The following is a 25,765-nucleotide window of genomic DNA, read 5'->3' as shown; positions in this document are numbered from 1 at the left end:
TTTTTTTTTTATTTTTTTTTTTTTTTTTGGAAATATCCTTTAAAATCAATGTTCCTTTAAAAAAAAAAATAAATAAATAAAAATATTAAATTATTAAATTAAATTAATAATAATCAGTGTTTGTAGGTCTAATAGTCCCTCCAAATTTATTCCTAACATCCACTATTTCAAGCTCTGTTCGCCATGCAGAAATTATTTTCGATAAGTCCTCAATTTAAGGTCTGATGCTCCTTCCCAAAATTTTCCTTACAAATCCTCAATTATAGCCAAAAGGGTACTTCAAAATATTTGTATTTTTTTTTTTTCAAAAAATCTTAGATACAATTATTTCCTTTTAATTTATTTAATTATTTTATTTATTTATTTATTTATTATATATATTTTATAATTAGATATGTAAGTAATACATAAACACATATATGTATATTCGTAGGTAGTTATAAGGCATTCCAGTGGGGAATATTATTTTTGTTATTTTATTTCGAAAATTTGCAACTCAAAATGACTCGTTCTTTCGTTCGCATGTAGGTATATAAATTACGATGTTGCCCCTCTCGGGTGGTGGGGGGGTCACTTAAACTGAATAGGTTGGAAAATGTTCCGTTCTGTTGTCACGATTTCCAGTGCCACAGAGCAGGGCAGGTGGAGTGCTACGGGCAGGCCCCGATAATTCCTTTGAATGTTTTGTTTTACTGGGCATTGTTGAGACGACGTCGTGATTCCAAAATTTCACCCGTCTAAATAGTCGCATATAAGCAATGCGATAATTTCGATTACTGGCAGCATATATAATGGGATTTATGACACTCGAGGCCCAGGCCATTACCGAGGCCACAATGTGCAGCCAGGGGTAGGAGGTTTTGCGTTCATCATCGACCACATTTGCCAACATCAGGGGCAGAAAGCAGATTAGGAAGCACACAAATATCGTCATCATCATCAACGTTAGGCGACTGTCTTCCCGATCTTTTCGCGTATCACTCGCCAGATTTTCAGCATTGCTAGAATTTATCACAAACTGGCGATGACATTTCATTTTCCGTTTTTGTTGTAACACCTTGATGTAGATACAGCTGTAGGAGGCAATGATCACCAGGCAGGGCAGAAGAAATCCCAACAGGAATAGGGGCTTTTTAATCGAACGCCCATTTTTCTTGAGTATCGTACAGGAGAAGGTTACCTCGTCCAGACCCATTTCACCCCACACCCCCAGATAGGGTGGCAACAACAGCAAAAACGACACAAACCAAACACAGGCCAATTGGACAATAATCCACTGGCGCCTATACAAACGTCCATAGATATTATGGCAACCGATCAGGATATATCGGTTGATGGTAATGCACACCATGCTCAGCAGCGACACGGCCACATTGCCATAGAAGATCACCGGAAAGATACGACACAAATCATCGCCCAGTGTCCATTTCTGGGCGAAAAAACGAACCGCTGTCAGCGGCAAACTAAACGAACAGAAAAGCAGATCCGAAATACACAGAGACAGGACAAAGGCTGTTGTGGCATGGCCACGTATCTTGGGTGAGTTCACCAAGGCCAAAATGGTTATGAGATTGCCACAGACCCCAACAACGGTAAAAAAGCAAGCACACACTCCAGCAAATACGGTGGCAGCATCGGGATATATCGAAGTTTTTCCATCCATTGATTATCCTCTCCTCTCTCTCTTTGGTTTTTTGGTTTCTTATTTTATTCAACTTGTCTTCGAAATTGTTTGCATATCCTATTCTTTTCCCGAAATTTTTATGTTTCAAGATCAATTCTAAGGAGAAAAATGGAAATAAATTAGCTTGAGTGGTTTTTGTTGTTGTTGTTTTAATTTGACATTTTCATTGACACTTTGACAGTTAGACAACAATGTTGGAGATCGTTCGACAAATAATTATCATTGTTTGCCAAATGACATTTCAATAGCAGGTTGCATAATTTCCGTATGTGAGTAACCTGTGATCAATACTTACCAGGGCTGGGAGAGTGGAATTTACCAAAAGAGAGTTATAAGTTATAAATTCCCTCCTCTTCGTGGAAAAATCTCTACAAGATCCTCAATATCCAGATGACCTCCCAAATATATTATGTAGTTATGGGACATTTTTCCTTTTATGAAAGGAAGAAACATTCCATAGAAGAACTTCAATGGATCTTCTCTCCAAGGGAAGACCTTAAAAGAGTCATCTATGCCCAGAATAGCTTTAGAGTGTCTTCGCCTAGAGAAAATTTATTTAAAATTTTCTAGCCATATAAGACCTACAATGAGTCGAAGGCCTTAAAAACAGGCATAAAAAATATGGAAAGGTGTTCCCGCAATACAAGTCCCTTAAAAAAGTTTCCAGCCATAAAGATCCTTAAAGGGTCTTTTGTCCACAGAAGTCCATCAAAGTTTTCCTATCAAGAGCTGATTCTTTGAAAGTCCTTTTGAATTTAGAAGATATCTTCAAGAAATCCACGTTTGGTGGTCTCTTCGTGTTGTAGAAGATAATTTTAGGAAATCTACGTCCAATTCTGGGATACCAAAGACCACGTTGGTGGGCAGGTTCGTCCTAAAGAAAATATACTTTAAAATCTATTTTTAAGGGCCTCTTCGTCTTTTGGAAGAAAATATCCTTAATAAAGAGTATCCGTTTTGTAGTGCTTTCCGATCTTTGAAAAATATTTCAAAAAACTCAATGGTCATCTGAAATACGTTCTTATTCGCCCATTTTCGAAGTCTTATGGTTCTTCTATAAACAGTTTCGAAATATTTACTTTTGAAGATCTGATGGAACTTTAAAAAAATATATTTTTTATAATCGTGATTTGAAGGCTAAGTTGAAATATATTTTAGTATGTCGCCTGTGAAGGTTCAAGAATATTTTAAAAACAACTCTTCAGGGTCTATTGGCTTTAAAATTCCATCTTTAAAGGTTCGATGGAACTTCAGACAATTATTTTCGTTAATACACGTTTAAAAATCTGATGATGATGAAACTTAAAGAAAAAAATGTTATTGAGTCGACGTTCGAAGGTCCACCATTTTAAATAATACATGTTCGAAATGCAAGTCCCAGACCTTCGATGGCACTTCTAAAAAAGATAGAACTTCAGAAAAAATATTTTTAAAAATTAATTAATTAAAACATTCGAATATTACATATTCGATGATGGTCCTTCTGAAACATTTCCGAAAAATCACGTTTGAAAGACTGATAGGTCGTTCTGAAACATTTTCGAAAAATCACGTTTGAAAGTCTGATGGTCCTTCGAAAACATTTTCGAAAAGTCACGTCTAAAGGTCTGATGGAATTTTAAAGAAATATTTTTTTAAAAATCAACGCTTCAAGGTCTGATGGAACTTTAGAAAAATATTTATAAAACGCCATATAACATGTTTGAAGGTTTGGTAGAGCTTAAGAAAAATATTAAAAAAAAATCCAAGTTTAACGTTTGAAGTTTTGATGGAACTTCAGAAAAATACTTAAAAATCCACGTTTCATGTTTGAAGGTTTGATGGAAATTCAGAAAATATTTTTAAAACTCCGCATTTAATATTTGAAGGTTTGATGTAACTTTAGAAAAATATTAAAAAAAATCCACGTTTCATGTTTGAAGGTTTGATGGAACTTAGGAATAATATTTTTAGAAATCCACATTAAACGCTTGAAGTTATGAAGGCCTTTCAGATAAATATTTTTTTTTTTTTAAATCAATGTTTAATGTTCGAAGGTTTGATGGAAATTCAGAAAAATGTTTTTTTTTTTAATCCACGTTTAATGTGGACTTTACCTCAGAAGTATATTTTTAATAATCCAAGTTTAATGTTGAAATGTTTGATGGAACTTCAGAAAATAATTTTTAAATCTATACGTTTAATGTTTGAAGGTTTGATGGAACTTCAGAAAAATATTATTAAAAAATTTACGTTAAAATTTGAAGGTTTGATGGAACTTCAGAAAAATATTTGTAAAAATTCACGTTAAAATTTGAAGGTTTGATGGGACTTAAGTTTGAAGGTCTGATGGAACCACAGAAAAAGAAACATTTAAGGTTTAATGAAACTTCAATAAAATATTTTTGTTAAATATCCACATTTAAAGTTTAATGAAACTTCAGAAAATATTCTTAAAAATCCACGTTTAATGCTTAAAGGTTTGATGGAACTTCAGAAAAGTATTTCTATAAACTCACATTTAAAGTTCGAAGATTTGATAGAACTTCAAAAAATATTTTTTAAAAATCCACATTTAATGTTTCAAGGTTTGATGGAACTTCAGAAAAATATTTGTACAAATACCGATTTAAAGTTTGAAGGTTTGATGGAACTTCAGAAAAGTTTTTTTTTTTTTTAAATACACGTTTAATGTTTGAAGGTTTGATGGAACTAGAGAAAAGTATTTTTAAAACTCCGTGTTTAAAATTTGAAGGTTTGATAGAGCTTTAGAAAAATATTTAAAAAAAAATCACGTTTAAAATTTTAAGGTTTGATGGAACTTCAGAAAATAATTTTTAAAAATACACATTCGATGTTTGAAGGTTTGATGGAACTTCAGAAAAATATTTTTAAAAATCCACGTTTTAAGTTTGAAAGTTTGGTGGAACTTCAATTTTTTTTAAAAAATCCTAAAGTTTGAAGGTTTAATGGAACTTAAAAATATTTTTTAAAAACACACGTTTAAAATATGAAGGTTTGATGAAACTTCCAAAAGAAATTAAAATTAAAAAAAAAGTTTGAAGATTTGATAGAACTTCAAAAAATATTTTTTAAAAATCCCCATTTAATGTTTTAAGGTTTGATGCAACTTCAGATATGTATTCTCAAAGTTCCACGTTTAAATTTTGAAGGTTTGTTGGAAATTTAGAACAAATACTTAAAAAATCCACGTTCAAAGTTTGAAGGTTTGTTGTAACTTAAGTTTGAAGTTTTGATGGAACCACAGGAGAATATTTTTTAAAAATCCACATTTAATGTTTGAAGGTTTGACGGAACTTCAGAAAATATTTTTTAAAAATACACATTCGATGTTTGAAGGTTTGATGGAACCACAGGAAAATATTTTTAAAAATCCACGTTTTAAGTTTGAAAGTTTGGTGGAACTTCAATTTTTTTTTGTAATCCTAAAGTTTGAAGCTTTAATGGAATATTTTCTAGAAACGCACGTTTAAAATATGAAAGTTTGATGGAACTTAAAAAAAAAATTAAAACTCCGTGTGCAAAGTTTGAAGGTTTGATGGATCATTAGAGAAATTTTATTTTAAAATCCACGCAAATTTAAAGAGAAATATTTTTTCAAAATCCAAGTCTGAAGTTTTTAATATTTGAAGGTTTGATGGTACTTCAGAAACATTTTTTTAAAAATCCACGTTTAGTATTTAACGGTTTGATGGAACTTCAGAAATATGTTCTCAAAGTTCTACGTTTAAAGTTTGAAGGTTTGATGGAACTTGAGACAAAATTTTTAAAAAAATCCACGTTCAAAGTTTGAAGGTTTGTTGTAACTTAAGTTGGAAGTTTTGATGAAATCACAGGAAAATATATTTTTTTAAATTCAAGGTTTGATGGAACTTCAGAAAAATTCTTTTAAAAATCCACGTTTTATGTTTGAAGGTTTGATGGAACTTCAATTTTTTTTTTCAAAAAATTCTAAAGTTTGAAGCTTTAATGGAACTTAAAAGCATTTTTTAGAAACGCGCAGTTTGATGGAACTTCAAAAAAAAAAAATAATCTTCATGTTCAAAGTTAGAAGGTTTGATGGATCATTAGAGAAATTTTATTTTAAAATCTACAGGAATTAGAAGAGATGTATTTTTTTCAAAATCCAAGTCTGAAGTTCCGTATTTGGAGGTCTTATGATCTCAGAAAATTAATTGAAAAATTCTAGACTGAAGGTTTGATTGCCCTTAAAATACGTGTTCAAACATTCAATGTTAAAGGTTTCAGGGAACTTAAAAACATTTTTAAAAACCCACGTTTAAAGTATGAATGTTTGATGGAAAAAAATTAAAACATCAAACATTATTTAAAAATCCACGCAAATTTAAAGAGAAATATTATTTAAAAATCCACGAAAATTTGAAGAGAAATATTTTTTCAAAATCCATGTCTGAAGTTCCGTATATGGAGGTCTTATGATCTCAGAAAATTAATTAAAAAATTCTAGATTGAAGGTTTGATTGCCCTTAAAAAAGTGTTCTAACATTCAATGTTCGAAGGCCTGGCAGAAAAAATTCCAAATCCTAACGTTTGAAGGTCTAATGGCAATTACTAAATATACTCAGAAAAATCACCGATGTAATTTTTTCAAAAAAAAAAAAAATTATAAAACTCATGTTTGATGGTCTGATGACCCTTCAGAAAAACATTCTCAAAATATCCAAGTTTGAAGGTCGGATGACCCTTCAGAAAAATATTAATAGAACACCAGATTGAAGGTCCTACGGCGCCTTACAAAATTTTTTTGAATTTTCGTTTGAAGGTTGCATGGTCCTTTAGAAAAATATTTTCAAAAAAATCTATTTATGTTGGCCCTTAAAAAAATAATTTCAAAAAAGTCAACAATCATTGATTATTGAAAATATATTCTTGAAAAATGGCTGCATAATGCCCGTACCGCATTTTCATAATTTTTGTTTCATTTTTGTTAATTCCACACTCCCATCTCTGACTCCAGATCACATCACGTACAGTGTTTGTCGCTTGACTTGCAAGTAACCTTTACTCAATAACCGTATACTAGGTCAGGGACAGAAAATTTGTGGCTAACTATACACGATATGAAATGTCAACAAAGCGAGGGAGAGACGAAAAAATAGATCATAAGAAACCAAAAAAAAAAATGGAAGTGAACGAGAGCGAGCGAGAGAGTGGCGCCCAATTATTCCAATTCCAATTGGAAGACAAATGCATTTGTTACAACAGCACAAAGTGTGACATTTGTTGCGATTAGGCCTCCCTCCTCTCTTTGCCGTCCGTTAAATAAGACCCACATTTTCCGTATCAGTTTCAAGTCGATGAATTCCGTGTGTTTATTTGAAAATATTATTATTATTATTATTACGTGCATTTGTTTCTTATTTATTACTAATAGTTAATGTCGGTTGTGTCTGTGTGCAAGTTTTCTTTTTCTGTGTTGTCTTATCAATTCCGTGAGTGAGTGAGCCGGCAAATATAAGAAAAAAGTCCGAATCAATTGTCTTACAAAATTGTGTCCGTTCGATTTGTAATGCTATGACGTCGTTGTCTCATGCGGTTATTGGAATTTATTGAATGTTGGATTATTTATAATGCGGCTGTGATATGTTAAAATGGCACTCTCCCAAATGCATATGCAGCAACAACAACAACAACAGCGGCAACAACGACAATGCCAGCGTCAACCACAACAGCAATATGGTCGACGACTATCCGCAATGTCTCATACCAATCACAGCAACAAATACATAAATAAAGGTAACAGTAGAAGACTTAGAATAAGAAGAGGTTACAAAACACGTTCATACCAAAATCATGTTTGAAGCCCAGATGCCCAAAATTTTTACACATTCCCTGTTTGAAGGTCTGATGGAACTTTAGAAAATATTGTCAAAAATGTACCTTTGAAGCACTAGTGCCTTTAAAATAAATAGTTTCAAAATCTTTACTTTGAAGTTTGTTGGAACTTCAGAAAAATATTTTCAAGAAATTCACGTTTGAAGGTCTGTTGTAAAATATATTTTTATAAAATGCTTTTTGAAGGTTGGATGGAGCTTCAAAAAAAAAAAAAAAAATAAAATAAAAATAAAAATCTACGTTTGAAGGTTTGGTGGTACTTCAGAAAACATATTTTTAAAAATCCACATTTAAAGGCTGGATGGAACTTCAGAAAAATATTTTTAAATAGCACATGTTTGAATATTAAAAAAATATTTTTAATAACCCTCATTTGAAGGTTTAATGGAACTTCAGAAAAATATTTTTAATAACCCTTGTTTGAAGGTTTGATGGAACTTCAGAAAATATTTTTAAAAACCCAAGATTGAACGCATAATGATTTTAAAAAAATTATATCAACGGTTGAAAGATTTATGGTTTTAAAAATCTACGTTTGAAGGGTGTAGGAAAATACATTCTTACAAAATCCACGTTTGAAGGTTCGATGGAACTTCAGAAAAAATATTTTTTGAAATCCACGTTTGAAGGTTCGATGGAACTTCAGAAAAAATATTTTTTGAAATCCACGTTTGAAGGTTCGATGGAACTTCAGAAAAAATATTTTTTGAAATCCACGTTTGAAGGTCTGTTGGAAAATACATTCTTATAAAATCCACGTTTGAAGGTTCGATGGAACTTCAGAAAAAATATATTTATGAGATCCACGTTTGAAGGTTCGATGGAACTTCAGACAAAATATATTTATGAGATCCACGTTTGAAGGTTCAATGGAACTTCAGAAAAAAAAAATATTTTTATAAAATCCACGTTTGAAGGTTCGATGGAACTTCAGAAAAAAAATATTTTTATAAAATCCACGTTTGAAGGTTCGATGGAACTTCAGAAAAAATATATTTATGAGATCCACGTTTGAAGGTTCGATGAAACTTCAGAAAAAAAATATTTTTATAAAATCCAAGTTTGATGGAACTTCAGAAAAAAATATATTTATAAAATCCACGTTTGATGGAACTTCAGAAAAAATATTTTTATAAAATCCTCGTCTGATTGAACTTCAGAAAAAATATTTTTATAAAATCCGCGTTTGATGGAACTTCAGAAAAAATATTTTTATAAAATCCACATTTGAAGGTCTATTTGGAAAATGAGAAAAATATTTTTTAAAAATCCACGTTTGATAGAACTTGAGAAAAATATTTTTTATAAATCCACGTTTGATGGAACTTCAGAAAAAAATATTTTTATAAAATCCACGTTCGATGGAACTTCAGAAAAAATATTTTTAAACGATCCACGTTTGATGGAACTTCAGAAAAAATATTTTTATAAAATCCACGTTTGAAGGTTCGATGGAACTTCAGAAAAATAAATTTTTATAAAATCCACGTGATGAAACAAAAAAAAAATATTTTTATAAAATCCACGTGATGAAACAAAAAAAATATTTTTATAAAATCCACGTTTGAAGGTCTATTTGGAAAAATAATTTTTAAAAAATCCAGGTTTGAAGGTCTATTTGGAAAAAATATTTTTATAAAATCCACGTTTGAAGGTCTATTTGGAAAAAATATTTTTAAAAAATCCATGTTTGAAGGTCTTAGAAAAATATTTTAAGGTCTGTTAGAAAAAAATATACATTCAAAAAAAAAATAATTCAAGTTTGAAGGTTTTTTAAAAATTCACGTTATTTTCTGGGGAACCCTCTTCCATTATCTGTGTCTCCCTCCTAAACCGACATACCTGTCGAAACCAAAAAATAACTTAACTTCAAGTGCTTACCCTCTGACTCATCATTGGCAACGCCAAAGCCGGCGACAACAACAGGTATGATGGCACGGCACGTTGCCATGTTCGTCTGCCGCCTGAATTGTTGTTTGCTTATTGTTTGTTATTGTTATTATTATTCGTGAAGAATATAAAAACGCTATTCATACCTACTCAACAGAAAATCTGGGTAAATATTGCTCAATAATTAATAGCGTCTTCTATTGTGAGCGAAGCTGATGAGTATTTGCCCGACCGGCAGTCATCGTGTTGCTATTAACTTTGTGAGCTGTGATTTTGTTGTTGTTCTTCTTGCCATCGTTTGTTTGCACATTTGTGGCGCCAAGAATTACATGGGCTTTGCTACTTTACAACTAGCTCTCCCGGACGCGTTCGTCGTGCTAAGTGTCATGCCAAGTGTCATGATGATGGAGGCGAAGAAGAAGAAGAAGAATACCATGAGTGGAGCTTCTTTCAGTGCGCAACAACATTCCTCAGAGGAACAAACTGAAGTCTGGGCTGGCAATGATTATGATTATTCATAACAGCAGGAAGAAGCAGATGATAATGCTGAGGCAAAAAAAAATAGCTTGGTTTGTTGATATTTACAACATAACACCGGTAGATGGGTGAAAGGGATTATCTCCGATTTCATATTAAAAGAAGAAAATTAAAATTAAAAAAATGTAGGTTTGACAGAATTTAAAAAAAAATAAAAAATTTATAAAAATTAAATATTTAGAATTTTTTAAAAAAAATAATATTGAAAATATATTTTTTAAGTTTTTTTTAATGTTTTTCTATAAGTTCGTCTGGGCCGATCTATGAATACCCCCCACCATTGGGAACGATTTTGGCAATTTTCAAAAAAATAAAATCCGTTAAAAATTCTGATAAAATCTTAAAAATGCCGAATGTAGAAGTTATATTGGGGTCTATACGACGACGTGGGCCTACATAGGCAACTTTTGTCATAAGCCGTTAAAATATTCAAATGCAAAACTTAACCTTTATATGGGGGCTATACGAAGACTTGGACCTGCACAGACAATCTCCTGTCAAATGTTGTAGTATCCATTACGAACTTCAAATACCAAATTTGAAATAATTTCGATGGATTATGTCGCTAAAATCATCAAAATACCGAATATAGGGAGGTACCATGGGGGTTATAAGACGTGGACCTGCACAGACAATATTCTGTCATAGGCTGTAGCATCCATTACGAACTTCAAATACCAAACTTGAAACAATTCTGGTAAAGAATGCCGCTTAAATGTTGAAAATACCGAATATCGGGAGGTACCTTTATATGGGGGCTATAAGAAGACGTGGACCTCAACAGACAATTTTCTGTCTTAGGCTGTAGTATACATTACGAACTTCAAATACCAAATTTGAAACAATTCCGGTAAATAATGTCGCTAAAATCATCAAAATACCGAATATCGGGAGGTACCTTTATATGGGGGCTATACGAAGACTTGGACCTGCACAGACAATCTCCTGTCAAATGTTGTAGTATCCATTACGAACTTCAAATACCAAATTTGAAACAATTTCGATGAATTATGTCGCTAAAATCATCAAAATACCGAATATCAGGAGGTGCCGTTATATGGGGGCTATACCAAAACGTGGACCTTCGCTAAGTCAACATAAAATTTTATGCTGGTCAAGACTATATAAATTTTCTAAAATGTATATTTCGATGTGTTACAAACGGAATGACAAACGAAATATACCCTCCAAACTATGGTGGAGAGCAAAAAAAAAAAATAATTTTTCATATTTTCACTCTATTTTTAAAAATCGTACTTAACCCACTTTCCCTCTCACGCGCCACATAATATTTTTAACCTCAGCTTTCCTTGCCTTCTTATGTTTATCATTTGATTTGCTACTTTTTTTTTTTTTGATTTTTTTTTCCATTACATGATGCTGAGCTGATGATGCTGTTTTGTTATTATTGTTGATGATCGACACCCGCTTCTGGGCAAATGATGCGGTACTATTTCCTTTGAGAGTTTATTGATCTCAGAAAAAAAAACGAAAACCCTGAGAAATAAAAATATGCTTTAGACAAGAAACCTGATTGTGACTCAGTCTTGCGGGGTGAGATTGTGATACTGATGTCACGAAAAGTTCATAGAAAAACCATGACATGATCAAAGAGAAATCACAACAACCACCACCATCGTGTAATAGCTATGACTCAAAAGGACAACAAAGTGTGGTCAGTCGTTAAAGAAAGCCAAGGGAAATACCGAAAAAGTGAAGGAACGTTCAAAACGAAGGGTTGGAGCCCATCTACGAGGTGATGGGCGAGAAATCCTTTGGAAAAAAAAAACAAAATATTTTTAAAAAATCCACGTTTATAGGTCTTTTGGTCCTTTAGCAAATATTTTTTAAAATACCCACGTTTATAGGTGTTTTGGTCCTTTAGAAAATATTTTTAAAAAAAATCCACGTTAATAGGTCCTTTAGAAAATATTTTTAAAAAATCCACGTTTATAGGTCTTTTGGTCCTTTAGAAAATATTTTTAAAAAATCCACGTATATAGGTCCTTTGATCCTTTAGAACAAAAAAAAAATTATAAAATCCACGTTTATAGGTGTTTTGGTCCTTTAGAAAATATTTTTAAAAAATTCACGTTTATAGGTCTTTTAGTCCTTTAGAAAATATTTTTAAAAAATCCACGTTTATAGGTCCTTTAGAAAATATTTTTAAAAAATCCACGTTTATAGGTCCTTTAGAAAATATTTTTAAAAAATCCACGTTTATAGGTCCTTTAGAAAATATTTTTAAAAAATCCACGTTTATAGGTCCTTTAGAAAATATTTTTAAAAAATCCACGTTCATAGGTCCTTTAGAAAATATTTTTAAAAAATCCACGTTTATAGGTCCTTTAGAAAATATTTTTAAAAAATCCACGTTTATAGGTCCTTTAGAAAATATTTTTAAAAAATCCACGTTTATAGGTCATTTTGAAAATATTTTAAAAAAATCCACGTTTATAGTTCTTTAGAAAATATTTTTAAAAAATCCACGTTTATAGGTCTTTTGGTCCTTTAGAAAATATTTTTAAAAAATCCACGTTTATAGGTCTTTTGGTTCTTTAGAAAATATTTTTAAAAACTCCACGTTTATAGGTCCTTTAGAAAATATTTTTAAAAAATCCACGTTCATAGGTCCTTTAGAAAATATTTTTAAAAAATCCACGTTTATAGGTCCTTTAGAAAATATTTTTAAAAAATCCACGTTTATAGGTCCTTTAGAAAATATTTTTAAAAAATCCACGTTTATAGGTCATTTTGAAAATATTTTTAAAAAATCCACATTTGTTGGTCTTTAGAAAATATTTTTTAAAAAATCCACGTTTATAGGTCTTTTGGTCCTTTAGAAAATATTTTGAAAAAATCCACGTTTATAGGTCCTTTAGAAAATATTTTGAAAAAATCCACGTTTATAGGTCCTTTAGAAAATATTTTTAAAAAATCCACGTTCATAGGTCCTTTAGAAAATATTTTTAAAAAATCCACGTTTATAGGTCCTTTAGAAAATATTTTTAAAAAATCCACGTTTATAGGTCCTTTAGAAAATATTTTGAAAAAATCCACGTTTATAGGTCATTTTGAAAATATTTTAAAAAAAATCCACGTTTATAGTTCTTTAGAAAATATTTTTAAAAAATCCACGTTTATAGGTCTTTTGGTCCTTTAGAAAATATTTTTAAAAAATCCACGTTTATAGGTCTTTTGGTTCTTTAGAAAATATTTTTAAAAACTCCACGTTTACAGGTCTTTTAGAAAATATTTTTAAAAAATCCACGTATTTTGGTCTTTTAGAAAATGTTTTTAAAAAATCCACGTTTATAGGTCTTTTGGTCCTTTAGAAAATGTTTTTAAAAAATCCACGTTTATAGGTCTTTTGGTCCTTTAGAAAATATTTTTAAAAAATCCACGTTTATAGGTCTTCGGGTCCTTTAGAAAATATTTTTAAAAAATTCACGTTTATAGGTCCTTTAGAAAATAATTTTAAAAAATCCACGTTTATAGAAAATCCACGTTGATCCTTTAGAAAATATTTTTAAAAAATCCACGTTTATAGTCCTTTAGAAAATCCACGTTGATCCTTTAGAAAATATTTTTAAAAAATCCACGTTTATAGGTCCTTTAGAAAATCCACGTTGATCCTTTAGAAAATGTTTTTTAAAAAATCCACGTTTGTTGATCCTTTAGAAAATGTTTTTTAAAAAATCCACGTTTGTTGGTCCTTTAGAAAATGTTTTTTAAAAAATCCACGTTTGTTGGTCCTTTAGAAAATATTTTTAAGAAATCCAGGTTTGTCCTTTAAAAAATATTTTAAAAAAATCCACGTTTTTAGGTCTTTTGGTCCTTTAGAAAATATTTTAAAAAAATCCACGTTGGTCCTTTCGAAAATATTTTAAAAAAATCCACGTTGGTCCTTTCGAAAATATTTTAAAAAAATCCACGTTTTTAGGTCTTTTGGTCCTTAAGAAAATATTTTTAAAAAATCCACGTTTATAGGTCCTTTAGAAAATATTTTTAAAAAATCCACGTTTATAGGTCCTTTAGAAAATATTTTTAAAAAATCCACGTTTATAGGTCCTTTAGAAAATATTTTTAAAAAATCCACGTTTATAGGTCCTTTAGAAAATATTTTTAAAAAATCCACGTTTATAGGTCCTTTAGAAAATATTTTTGAAAAATCCACGTTTATAGGTCCTTCAGAAAATATTTTTAACAAATCCCCGTTTATAGGTCCTTTAGAAAATATTTTTAAAAAATCCACGTTTATAGATCCTTTAGAAAATATTTTTAAAAAATCCACGTTTATAGGTCCTTTAGAAAATATTTTTAAAAATCCACGTTTATAGGTCCTTTAGAAAATATTTTTAAAAAATCCACGTTTATAGGTCCTTTAGAAAATATTTTTAAAAAATCCACGTTTATAGGTCCTTTAGAAAATATTTTTAAAAAATCCACGTTTATAGGTCCTTTAGAAAATATTTTTAAAAAATCCACGTTTATAGGTCCTTTAGAAAATATTTTTAAAAAATCCACGTTTATAGGTCCTTTAGAAAATATTTTTAAAAAATCCACGTTTATAGGTCCTTTAGAAAATATTTTTAAAAAATCCACGTTTATAGGTCCTTTAGAAAATATTTTTAAAAAATCCACGTTTGTAGGTCCTTTAGAAAATATTTTTAAAAAATCCACGTTTATAGGTCCTTTAGAAAATATTTTTAAAAAATCCACGTTTATAGGTCCTTTAGAAAATATTTTTAAAAAATCCACGTTTATAGGTCATTTAGAAAATATTTTTAAAAAATCCACGTTTATAGGTCCTTTAGAAAATATTTTTAAAAAATCCACGTTTATAGGTCCTTTAGAAAATATTTTTAAAAAATACACGTTGGTCCTTTAGAAAAAATTCACGTTTATAGGTCTTTTGGTCCTTCAGAAAATATTTTTAACAAATACCCGTTTATAGGTCCTTTAGAAAATATTTTTAACAAATCCAAGTTTATAGGTCCTTTAGAAAATATTTTTAACAAATCCAAGTTTATAGGTCCTTTAGAAAATATTTTTAACAAATCCAAGTTTATAGGTCCTTTAGAAAATATTTTTAACAAATCCAAGTTTATAGGTCCTTTAGAAAATATTTTTAAAAAAATCCACGTTGGTCCTTTAGAAAATATTTTTAAAAAATCCACGTTGGTCCTTTAGAAAATATTTTTAAAAAATCCACGTTGGTCCTTTAGAAAATATTTTTAAAAAATCCACGTTGGTCCTTTAGAAAATATTTTTAAAAAATCCACGTTGGTCCTTTAGAAAATATTTTTAAAAAATCCACGTTGGTCCTTTAGAAAATATTTTTAAAAAATCCACGTTGGTCCTTTAGAAAATATTTTTAAAAAATCCACGTTGGTCCTTTAGAAAATATTTTTAAAAAATCCACGTTGGTCCTTTAGAAAATATTTTTAAAAAATCCACGTTGGTCCTTTAGAAAATATTTTTAAAAAATCCACGTTTATAGGTCCTTTAGAAAATATTTTTAAAAAATCCACGTTTATAGGTCCTTTAGAAAATATTTTTAAAAAATCCACGTTTATAGGTCCTTTAGAAAATATTTTTAAAAAATCCACGTTTATAGGTCCTTTAGAAAATATTTTTAAAAAATCCACGTTTATAGGTCCTTTAGAAAATATTTTTAAAAAATCCACGTTTATAGGTCCTTTAGAAAATATTTTTAAAAAATCCACGTTTATAGGTCCTTTAGAAAATATTTTTAAAAAATCCACGTTTATAGGTCCTTTAGAAAATATTTTTAAAAAATCCACGTTTATAGGTCCTTTAGAAAATATTTTTAAAAAATCCACGTTTATAGGTCCTTAGAAAATATTTTTAAAAAATCCACGTTTATAGGTCTTTAGGTCCTTTAGAAAATATTTTTAAAAATCCACGTTTATAGGTCCTTTAGAAAATATTTTTAAAAAATCCACGTTTATAGGTGTTTTGGTCCTTAAAATTTTTTTTTAAAAGATCCACGTTTATAGGTCCTTTATAAAATATTTTTAAAAAATGCATGTTTATAGGTCCTTTATAAAATATTTTTAAAAAATCCACGTTCATGGGTCTTTTGGTCCATTAGAAAATATTTTTAAAAAATCCACGTTTATAGGTCCTTTAGAAAATATTTTTAAAAAATCCACGTTTGTAGGTCCTTTAGAAAATATTTTTAAAAAATCCACGTTTATAGGTCCTTTAGAAAATATTTTTAAAAAATCCACGTTTATAGGTCCTTTAGAAAATATTTTTAAAAAATCCACGTTTATAGGTCCTTTAGAAAATATTTTTAAAAAATCCACGTTTATAGGTCCTTTAGAAAATATTTTTAAAAAATCCACGTTTATAGGTCCTTTAGAAAATATTTTTAAAAAATCCACGTTTATAGGTCCTTTAGAAAATATTTTTAAAAAATCCACGTTTATAGGTCCTTTAGAAAATATTTTTAAAAAATCCACGTTTATAGGTCCTTTAGAAAATATTTTTAAAAAATCCACGTTTATAGGTCTTTAGGTCCTTTAGAAAATATTTTTAAAAATCCACGTTTATAGGTCCTTTAGAAAATATTTTTAAAAAATCCACGTTTATAGGTGTTTTGGTCCTTAAAATTTTTTTTTAAAAGATCCACGTTTATAGGTCCTTTATAAAATATTTTTAAAAAATGCATGTTTATAGGTCCTTTATAAAATATTTTTAAAAAATCCACGTTCATGGGTCTTTTGGTCCATTAGAAAATATTTTTAAAAAATCCACGTTTATAGGTCCTTTAGAAAATATTTTTAAAAAATCCACGTTTATAGGTCCTTTAGAAAATATTTTTAAAAAATCCACGTTTATAGGTCCTTTAGAAAATATTTTTAAAAAATCCACGTTTATAGGTCCTTTAGAAAATATTTTTAAAAAATCCACGTTTGTAGGTCCTTTAGAAAATATTTTTAAAAAATCCACGTTTATAGGTCCTTTAGAAAATATTTTTAAAAAATCCACGTTTATAGGTCCTTTAGAAAATATTTTTAAAAAATCCACGTTTATAGGTCCTTTAGAAAATATTTTTAAAAAATCCACGTTTATAGGTCCTTTAGAAAATATTTTTAAAAAATCCACGTTTATAGGTCCTTTAGAAAATATTTTTAAAAAATCCACGTTTATAGGTCCTTTAGAAAATATTTTTAAAAAATCCACGTTTATAGGTCCTTAGAAAATATTTTTAAAAAATCCACGTTTATAGGTCTTTAGGTCCTTTAGAAAATATTTTTAAAAATCCACGTTTATAGGTCCTTTAGAAAATATTTTTAAAAAATCCACGTTTATAGGTGTTTTGGTCCTTAAAATTTTTTTTTAAAAGATCCACGTTTATAGGTCCTTTATAAAATATTTTTAAAAAATGCATGTTTATAGGTCCTTTATAAAATATTTTTAAAAAATCCACGTTCATGGGTCTTTTGGTCCATTAGAAAATATTTTTAAAAAATCCACGTTTATAGGTCCTTTAGAAAATATTTAAAAAAATCCACGTTTTTGGTCCCTTCTAAAATATATTTTTTAAATCCACGATTATTGGTCCTTCAAAAATATTTTCTCCTTAGAAACTACTTAAAAAATCCTCGCTTGTCCTTCAGAAAATATATTTTTTGAAAAGACCACATTTAACCCTCAGTTGCGAAAATTTGTCCATGTTTTAACGAATTGTGTTTCGAATTTAATTCTTATTTTTTTTTTTTCTTTCCTTTTTTCTTCCCCTTATTCGGCCATTCTACTTCTTTGAATTAAGACATGTGAATTCAAACTAAATTTCGTTCATAATTACGTTTAATTAATTAAAACAGCCGCAGCAGCCAGGACTAGGAAGTTTAGTATTTTCGTTGTTCACTTGAAAAAAAAATCACAAAAAACGAGACAATGTAGAAAAAGCGCTCAAATTTAACGGCCGCTACAAAACAGAAAAGATAAAAAACAACTGCAGTTATGTTTCACTTCATCATCATCAGTGTTTGAACTGTGCTGCGTTTCTTTTTCCCTGTCATTTCCAGTTTTAATTAAAATCGGTATTATTCCAGTAAAAAATATATTTTCTGACTGACCAGCCACATAGCCAGCCGTTCATAAAAATTGTCATAATCTAATTGAGGGTTAATCAACGCTGATCATCCCACATGTCATCCATCTATCCATCCGTCCGCATAAATTTTGTGTGGCTCAATAAAGCCATGAAACACTTGATTTGATGATGACTTGACTTGTATTTTGCGTTTGCTGTTTGATCGCAGGGATCGTGGGAGTAGGGCGGGGTTTGAGGGGCGTAAGTTTTTGCGATCAAAGTTGAACTTTAATGTTTATGTTTACAACTCATGCATGTATGTAGATACATAGCCGAATATGTATGTCAGTCAAGTGCTGGCGCTGCGACACGACATACTTTGCAATTCATTTTGATGTGTGCCTCTCTCTCTCTTTCTATCTTTCTACGCACAACAGTTCATAATTCATGGCAAGTCAAATGGGGGTAACCCTCGGCTCAGCAGAACTGGTGTGGAAGTTGAAAAAAGTACAGTGAAAATTAACAAGGTTTCATGGGAGAAGAGGTCATGGTATTTCATGAGAAAATTGACCATGAGATCCTCTCTTAGGAGATCATGAGTGGCGTTCTTATAGGAGAGGCGTTCTCCTAGAAGACCGTCAGAAATGTTCTCATAGAAGAGCATGAGAGGTGTTCTCATAGAAAAGAGGTCCGTGAGAAGTCTTCTGATAGAAGGAAGGTCCGTGAGGGGTCTACGACTAGATGAGAGGTCCATGACAGGCCTACTCATAGAAGAGAGGTCCGTGAGAGGCCTTCTCATAAGAGATCTTGAGGTTTTCGAGGTCCTCTCAAATAAGACAATGAGGTCCTATCACAGAAGTCCATAAGGTCCTTTCACAGAAAACCATGAGGTCTTCTTACAAAAGACCATGAAAGGTCTTCTCACAAAAGACATTGAAAGATGCTTCCATAAAAGACCGTGACAGGTCTTCTCAAAGAAGACAATAAGAGCAGTTCTCTACTAGAAGACCATGAGAGGTCTTTTCATGGAAGGCAATGACAGATTTTCCCAAAGAAGACCATTTTCATAGAAGATCTTATCACAGAAGACCGTGAGAGGTCTTCTCATAGAAGACCATGAAAGGTCTTCTCTGCTAAAAGACCATGTAATGTGTTATCCCAGAAGACCATTAAAGGTCTTCACTGCTAGAAGACCATGAGATCTTCTCACAGAAGTTCATGAGAGGTCTTCTCTGCTAGAATACCGTGAGAGATCTTCTCACAGAAGACCATGATATGTCCTCTCACTCGAAGATGAAGAGAGGTTTTCTCATAGAAAACCATGAGAGGTTTCCTCATAGAAGACCATGAGAGGTCTTCTCACCCGAAGATCAAGAGAGGTTTTCTCATAGAAGACCATGAGAGGCCTTCTCACAAAAGACCATGAGAGGTCTTCTCACAGAAGACCATGAGAGGTCTTCTCACAGAAGACCACGAGAGGTCTTCTCATAGAAGACCCTGAGAGGTCTTCTCATAGAAGATCGTGAGAGGTCTTCTCATGGAAGACCGTGAGAGGTCTTCTCATGGAAGACCGTGAGAGGTCTTCTCACAGAAGACCGTGAGAGGTCTTTTCATAGAAGACCGTGGGAGGTCTTCTCAAAGAAGACCGTGGGAGGTCTTCTCACAGAAGACCGTGAGAGGTCTTCTCACAGAAGACCATGAGAGGTCTTCTTATAGAAAACCATGGTAGGTCTTAACAAAAAAGGCCATTAGAGAATATCTCATGGCAGATCGTGAGAACTCTTCTCGTACTTCTCTCATAGAGCACAATCAGAAATCATCTCACAGAAGAGCATGAGAGGTCTTCTCATAAAAGACCGTGAGAGGTCTTCTCATAGAAGACCGTGAGAGGTCTTCTCATAGAAGACCGTGAGAGGTCTTCTCATAGAAGACCGTGAGAGGTCTTCTCATAGAAGACCGTGAAAGGTCTTCTCATAGAAGACCATGAAAGGTCTTCTCTGTTAGAAGACCAAAGAAGACCCTGAGAGATCTTCTCACAGAAGTTCATGAGAGTCTTCTTAGAGAAAACCATGAGAGGTCTTCTCAAGGAAGACTATGAGAGGTCTTTGCAAAGAAGATCATGTTCAGTCTTCTCACAGAAGACTGTGATAGGTCTTCTCATGGAAGACCATGAGAGATCTTCTCATGGAAGTCCATGAGACGTCTTCTCATAGAAGATCTTGAGAGGTCTTCTCATAGAAAATCATGAGAGGTCTTTTCATAGAAGGCCATTACAGGTCTTCTCGTAGAAGACCATAGGAGGTCTTACCCATGAGAGGTCTTCTCATAGAAGACCATGAGAGGTCTTCTCATAGAAGACCATGAGAAGTCTTCTCATAGAAGACCGTGAGAGGTCTTCTCGTAGAAGACCGTGAGAGGTCTTCTCGTAGAAGACCGTGAGAGGTCTTCTCGTAGAAGACCGTGAGAGGTCTTCTCATAGAAGACCGTGAAAGGTCTTCTCACAAAAGATCAAGAGGAGTCTTCTCACTGAAGTCCGTAAGAAATCTCTTCGAAAATGCCCATGAGAAATCTCTTCGAAGATGCCCTGAAGAGGTCTCTTCAAAGAAGGCCATGTGAGGTATAAAAGACCTTCAATTTTTCCAATTTTAATTTTACATCTTTCCCCCTCCCCTCTAACCATTCCAACTCACTGTCAATTGTCAGTCATGAACACCATGTCCACAAGTTGACAGATCGTCATGACTCTGTGACATCAAATGTCAATAGGCTAAAGAGAAACTATTGCTCTCAATGTGACCCCCTTCTCCAAATGCCTGCATACATGAGACTCACCCCAACACCAAAAAAAAAAAAAATGTCACCACCATTCTCTCCTCTCTCTGTACAACTCACTCCCTCTGGCGGACTTGCACTTTGGACAGAAATGGTAATGCAGTTGTGAACTGCGTTTAAATTGACAGTTAACATTAATCTTAATAAATTTAATCTACATTAACTTAAACTTGTACTTATCTCATTGGTGCGGCTGTCAGTTGGTGATGTGTGTTTTGTTTAATTTTTTTAGTGTTTTTTTTTTTTTTTTTTTTTTTTTGGGTTAGGCCTTAGTGGCCAGTTTTGCAGTTAATAAACGAAATATTAATTCATGGTTTGAAGCAGTTTTTTTTATTTTTTCTCAGAAGAAGTCAAACCTAATTTGGTATTGTGGCACTGGCAGCAGATGGGAACTGGCAGGCCGCTTTGCTTTGCATTTAGTGTTATGGGGTCACCGGAAGTTTTATTAACCTTTTTTGGAGTGCCAGTTTTTTGTGTTTTTGGTTTAATTGCAAGTAAATAAAATTCATCAAGGCAAAGTTATTAAAATTTTTCTCCAAAACTGCCGCTTTTTATAGCCTACAACACTATGTGTTGGGGGTATTATAAGTTTGATTGGGCCAAAAATTATGTAACACCACGAAATATTGATTTCCCACATAGGAAAGTATATATGGATCTTCCTATCTCGCCGAGCTGAGTCGATCTAGCTATGTATGTCCGTCCGTCCGTCTGTCCATGTTAATTTGTAATCACTCTACAGGCCGCAATTATGGTCCGATCTTCACGAAATTTAAAATGGAGGTGGGGCTAGGGTCAGAATAGAACCCTATTTCTTTTGGTGATGATCGCATAATATTTAGGGGTTGAAATGGACCAAAAACTGATTTCCTGATTTTGCACTTGCTCTACAGGTCGCAATTATAGACCAATCGACGCGGAATTTCGCATGTGGCTAGAGTTTAGGGCAGAGAAGAAGCCTACCAATTTGGGTGGTCATCGGATAATATTTAGCGGGTAAAATAGACCATATATTTTGTGTTGAAAAAATTCAAAATTTTTCATTAAACCGCTAATATTTTAAATCCCGGCGAAATCACAAAGCCATGACAAGGTTACTTCTGATCTTTACATTGATGTTAACATCCAACAAATCGGATATATAGCAAAATATGTGCGATATATATGTCTGTCAAAGAAGATATGCTTGAAAGATCTCTTATATGTCGAGAACGGCTGAACTTATTTCGACAGTTCTCATTAATTCAGAATGGCCTCTTGGCGGGAAAGAAAAAACGTCTAAAAAATCGCATAAGAATATCTCTCTAAAAATGAAAATATTGATTTTGTAAAATTTTCTCAAATTTTTTCAATTTTGTCATATTTTTGGCATATTTTCATTTTGAATTAAACATTTGGTAATATTTCTACAGCTAACAAAACTAAGTAGTTAGGATATCAGGATGTCATATACAGATCGCATTTATGGCCCGATCCTTACGAAATTTTGCATGGAGATAAGATGAGGGTCAGAATAAAAGCCTATTCTTTTTGGAGATGATCGCCATATATTTAGGGGTTGAAATGGACCAAAAAACTGCAAAATTGTCAGCAGGTCGTAATTATGGGGGTTACCGGACATTGCAAAAGCCAAGCAGTTTTGGATGGCCATCCAAAAATATTCAATGTGTGAAGGAGTTTGCCAACTTTTGTAGACAAAATACGAAAATGTCCATTACAGTGACTTCTTGGAGAATTCACAAATACAGGAAAGACGCACTTCTGACTATTTCATTGAAGAAATCAGTCAAAAACCAATAATAAATGTTAATCTTTTGCCACTTCTGAGAGATTATAGGTCTTTGGAAAATATTGGTTCCAGATCTAGGAAGACCATTTACGTGCAACATCTACCAATAAATTGGAAATGAGCAAATAAGTTTAAGTTGCTATTATTCGAAAATTAGAGAACGAAACCTGATGGTTTTCTTTTATTATTTGTCACAATATCTTGTGGAATTCTTTCGAGTATCTCGCCTATATTAACTGTATCGTTTGCTTACTTGTTTTTTTTTTTTTTTTTTTTTTTTTGGAGGGGGGAGGGCAATTATTTCCATGATTAAATAATATTTTGATGCAAAGGCAAAGTTTTGAATCGTACTCTGATAAAATGAAACCCATAAAATGTTCTTCGCAATTTAGATAAGTTAATTTTATTGAAAATGTTTTTTTTTTTATTATTTAGCAATTATAGCTGTTATGCTATTTGTCGGGGTGAATCACTGTATTTACTTTAATACCTGTTTTATTTTTATCATATTCAGTCCATAAAAATATTGTCCTCAGATAAGGCCCCTGATCTTAACATAGATAATTATAAATATATATGAATGTGATGAATAAAGCTTTATGGCAATAAAAGTTCATAAACATATATAAACATCTTGAGTCGGACATGTGAAAATTTGGACGGGTGTTGAGTATATGTCTCTCTCTCTACCTTAAACCACTTATATAAGTAGGGTGAGATAAACAAATTGCAAGAAAGTTAAAAGCCATAATTTTTACATTTTTATACCCTACACCACAGGGGTATTATGATTTTGTGCATTTGTTTGTAACAGGCAAAAGGAAACGAGATAGACCCATAGTTCCTTTTGATGATCTGCATAGAATCAGATTCTGAGTCGATTTATGCATGTCCGTCCGTCCGTCTGTCCATGTATTTTTGTGAACAAAATGCAGGTCGCATTTATTATCCGATTGAGATGAAATTTTACAAGCAACATTTGTTTGGCCCAAGGACGAACCCTATTGAAATTGGAGATAATCGGTCAAAATTTAGATATAGCTCCCATATATATCTTCGTCCGATTTGCCTTTTATTGTGCACCAAACGTGTAATATCAGCCCGAATAGTATGGAATTTTGCTCGTACAACCATATTAGGCCTGGAAATAAGTATGTCAAATTTTATCGAAATCGGTTCAGATATAGCTATAGCTCCCATATATACTGTTCATCCGATTTGTTATTTTTGTCCCCCGCAGCCGTAATATGCACTCTGTAACAACAATATTTGGGGAAATATATCAAATGCAGCTCAGAAATACCTTTGCTAAATTTTATCAAGATCGGTTCAGATTTGGATATAGCTCCCATATATAACTTCGTCCGATTTACCTTTGATTGTGCACCAAACGTCTAATATTTGCCCAAATGAGATGAAATTTGGCACTTACGACCGAATTGAGTCTAGAAGCTAGTATGTCAAATTTGGTGAAGATCGGTTCAGATATAGCTATAGCTCCCATATATACTCTTCTTCCGATTTGTTATATTTGTTAGCTACAGCTGTAATATGCACTCCGTAACGACGATTTTCAGCGAAATATATCAAATACAGCTTAGAAATATTTTTGCCAAATTTTATCGAGATCGGTTTCGATTCGGATATAGCTCCCATATATATATTTATCCGATTTCAAGTTAATTGTGCACCAAATGGGCAATACAAGTCCGAATTTTAAAGATACAAATGCTCGGCATTTTCAGTCCTTTGAACTTTAAATTATAATCATAGCGTGTATGAACTTTTAATTGTTATGCGGAGCTCTACTAAATTAGCAAAGTGGTGTAGGGTATCATAAAGTCGGCCCCGCCCGACTTTAAGACTTTCTTTACTGGTTTCAAATATAGTTCACTCTCCATTCTAATAAAATTAATATTCTCAATTAATAAAAATTTCCACTAATTTATTAAATTATTCGCCATGCATACAAACCTCTTCCTTGGCTACAGCTCGATTACAATTTCCAATTGGTGGTGGCGGCGGAGGCGTTTTTCACACAAGGCGGCACATTGATTTTTCTAATTGGTATTGCGAATGCGTTTCTAGCGATTTTTCATGCCGCAAAAATTTCACTTTTTTTCCAACACCGATCTTTTTCTTTTCGCGTTTTTGGTGATTAATTTAATTAAGCGAATAACAAAAAAAAAAAAACATTTGCCATTAATTAAAGTATTAAATGCAACCATAAATACTATGGCTCTGAGTAGTGGGTTGATGGATTTGTACAATATTCGAATTAATTTCAATTTTTTCTCTTTCAAGATCTGTGGCGTAGCGCTTCGCTGATCATGCCTTAGTCATGAGCATTGAAATATTTATTTTTATTTATTTTTTTTAATTTCACAGAACTTTTTTTCTTTTCTCTTTTTTTTTTTTTTTTTTTTTTTTTGATTCACATATGTTGTGGATTTTTGTGGTTATAAATCGCAAAATCTGTTGTGGTTATTTTGAAATATTGCATCCACAAGATTCATTCACTCACTACTCCACTTCTACTTCCACTGAGGCATTACGTGCGGTCGGCTTGAAATGGAAATAATGAAAATGCATTTTGTTTTCATTTTCACTATGGCACTTGTTTTCTTTGTTGTGTTTTTATTTTATCTGTTGTTTTATTCCATCCTCATCATCATCATCATCGTTTATTTCACTTTCTGTCTTAATTGCTTAAAGCTGAGATTCATTGGGGTTTTCTTGATTTTTCTTTGAGAATGATTTGTTGTCCGTTGGCGATAATTGTTCACAGCTGGGATTTTTTCCCGACTCTGCAACGGTTTTGATAAATGATTTTTTTTTAAGGAAAGAAAACTGTAAACCTTCGTTCTCGAAAAGTTTATCCGATCCTCAAGACTCCAGACTCAAAATAAAGTCTTGGCCCAACCAAGTTCATTCAAACATTGGAGACTACATCAAACCTCGCTTGCGATCGTGTTTCTTTGCCAAAGAAGATAATAAAAAATGTTTTATTAGCATTGTTCGTGTTGTTGTCGTTGTTGTAATTGTTTTCTTTGCTCTTGCGACAAACGCCTTGTCCCATTGTTTTGGTTTTATTTTTCCATTTATT

General features: G+C 31.9%; 1 protein-coding gene across 2 annotated transcripts in view; it reads right to left on the bottom strand.

Moving 5' to 3' along the window:
* Positions 1-25,765, bottom strand: part of LOC101888711 (protein trapped in endoderm-1) — a 34,195-nt gene extending 8,430 nt beyond the window's left edge. Inside the window, exons 1-2 of one of the 2 annotated variants that reach the window (XM_005184984.4) lie at positions 24,634-24,991; positions 497-1,780 (exon numbers count right to left, since the gene is read on the bottom strand). In XM_005184984.4, coding sequence (XP_005185041.1) covers positions 575-1,663 — 1,089 coding nt within the window. In that variant the 5' untranslated portion in view covers positions 1,664-1,780; positions 24,634-24,991 and the 3' untranslated portion in view covers positions 497-574. Of the gene's footprint in view, positions 1-496; positions 1,781-24,633 lie in introns of those variants that run through there. The other variant, XR_009341729.1, reaches the window with a different exon arrangement.

Source organism: Musca domestica, unplaced genomic scaffold (assembly GCF_030504385.1).
Source record: "Musca domestica strain aabys unplaced genomic scaffold, Musca_domestica.polishedcontigs.V.1.1 144, whole genome shotgun sequence".
NCBI lineage: Eukaryota > Metazoa > Arthropoda > Insecta > Diptera > Muscidae > Musca > Musca domestica.
This window is presented reverse-complemented; position numbering and strand designations above follow the sequence as displayed.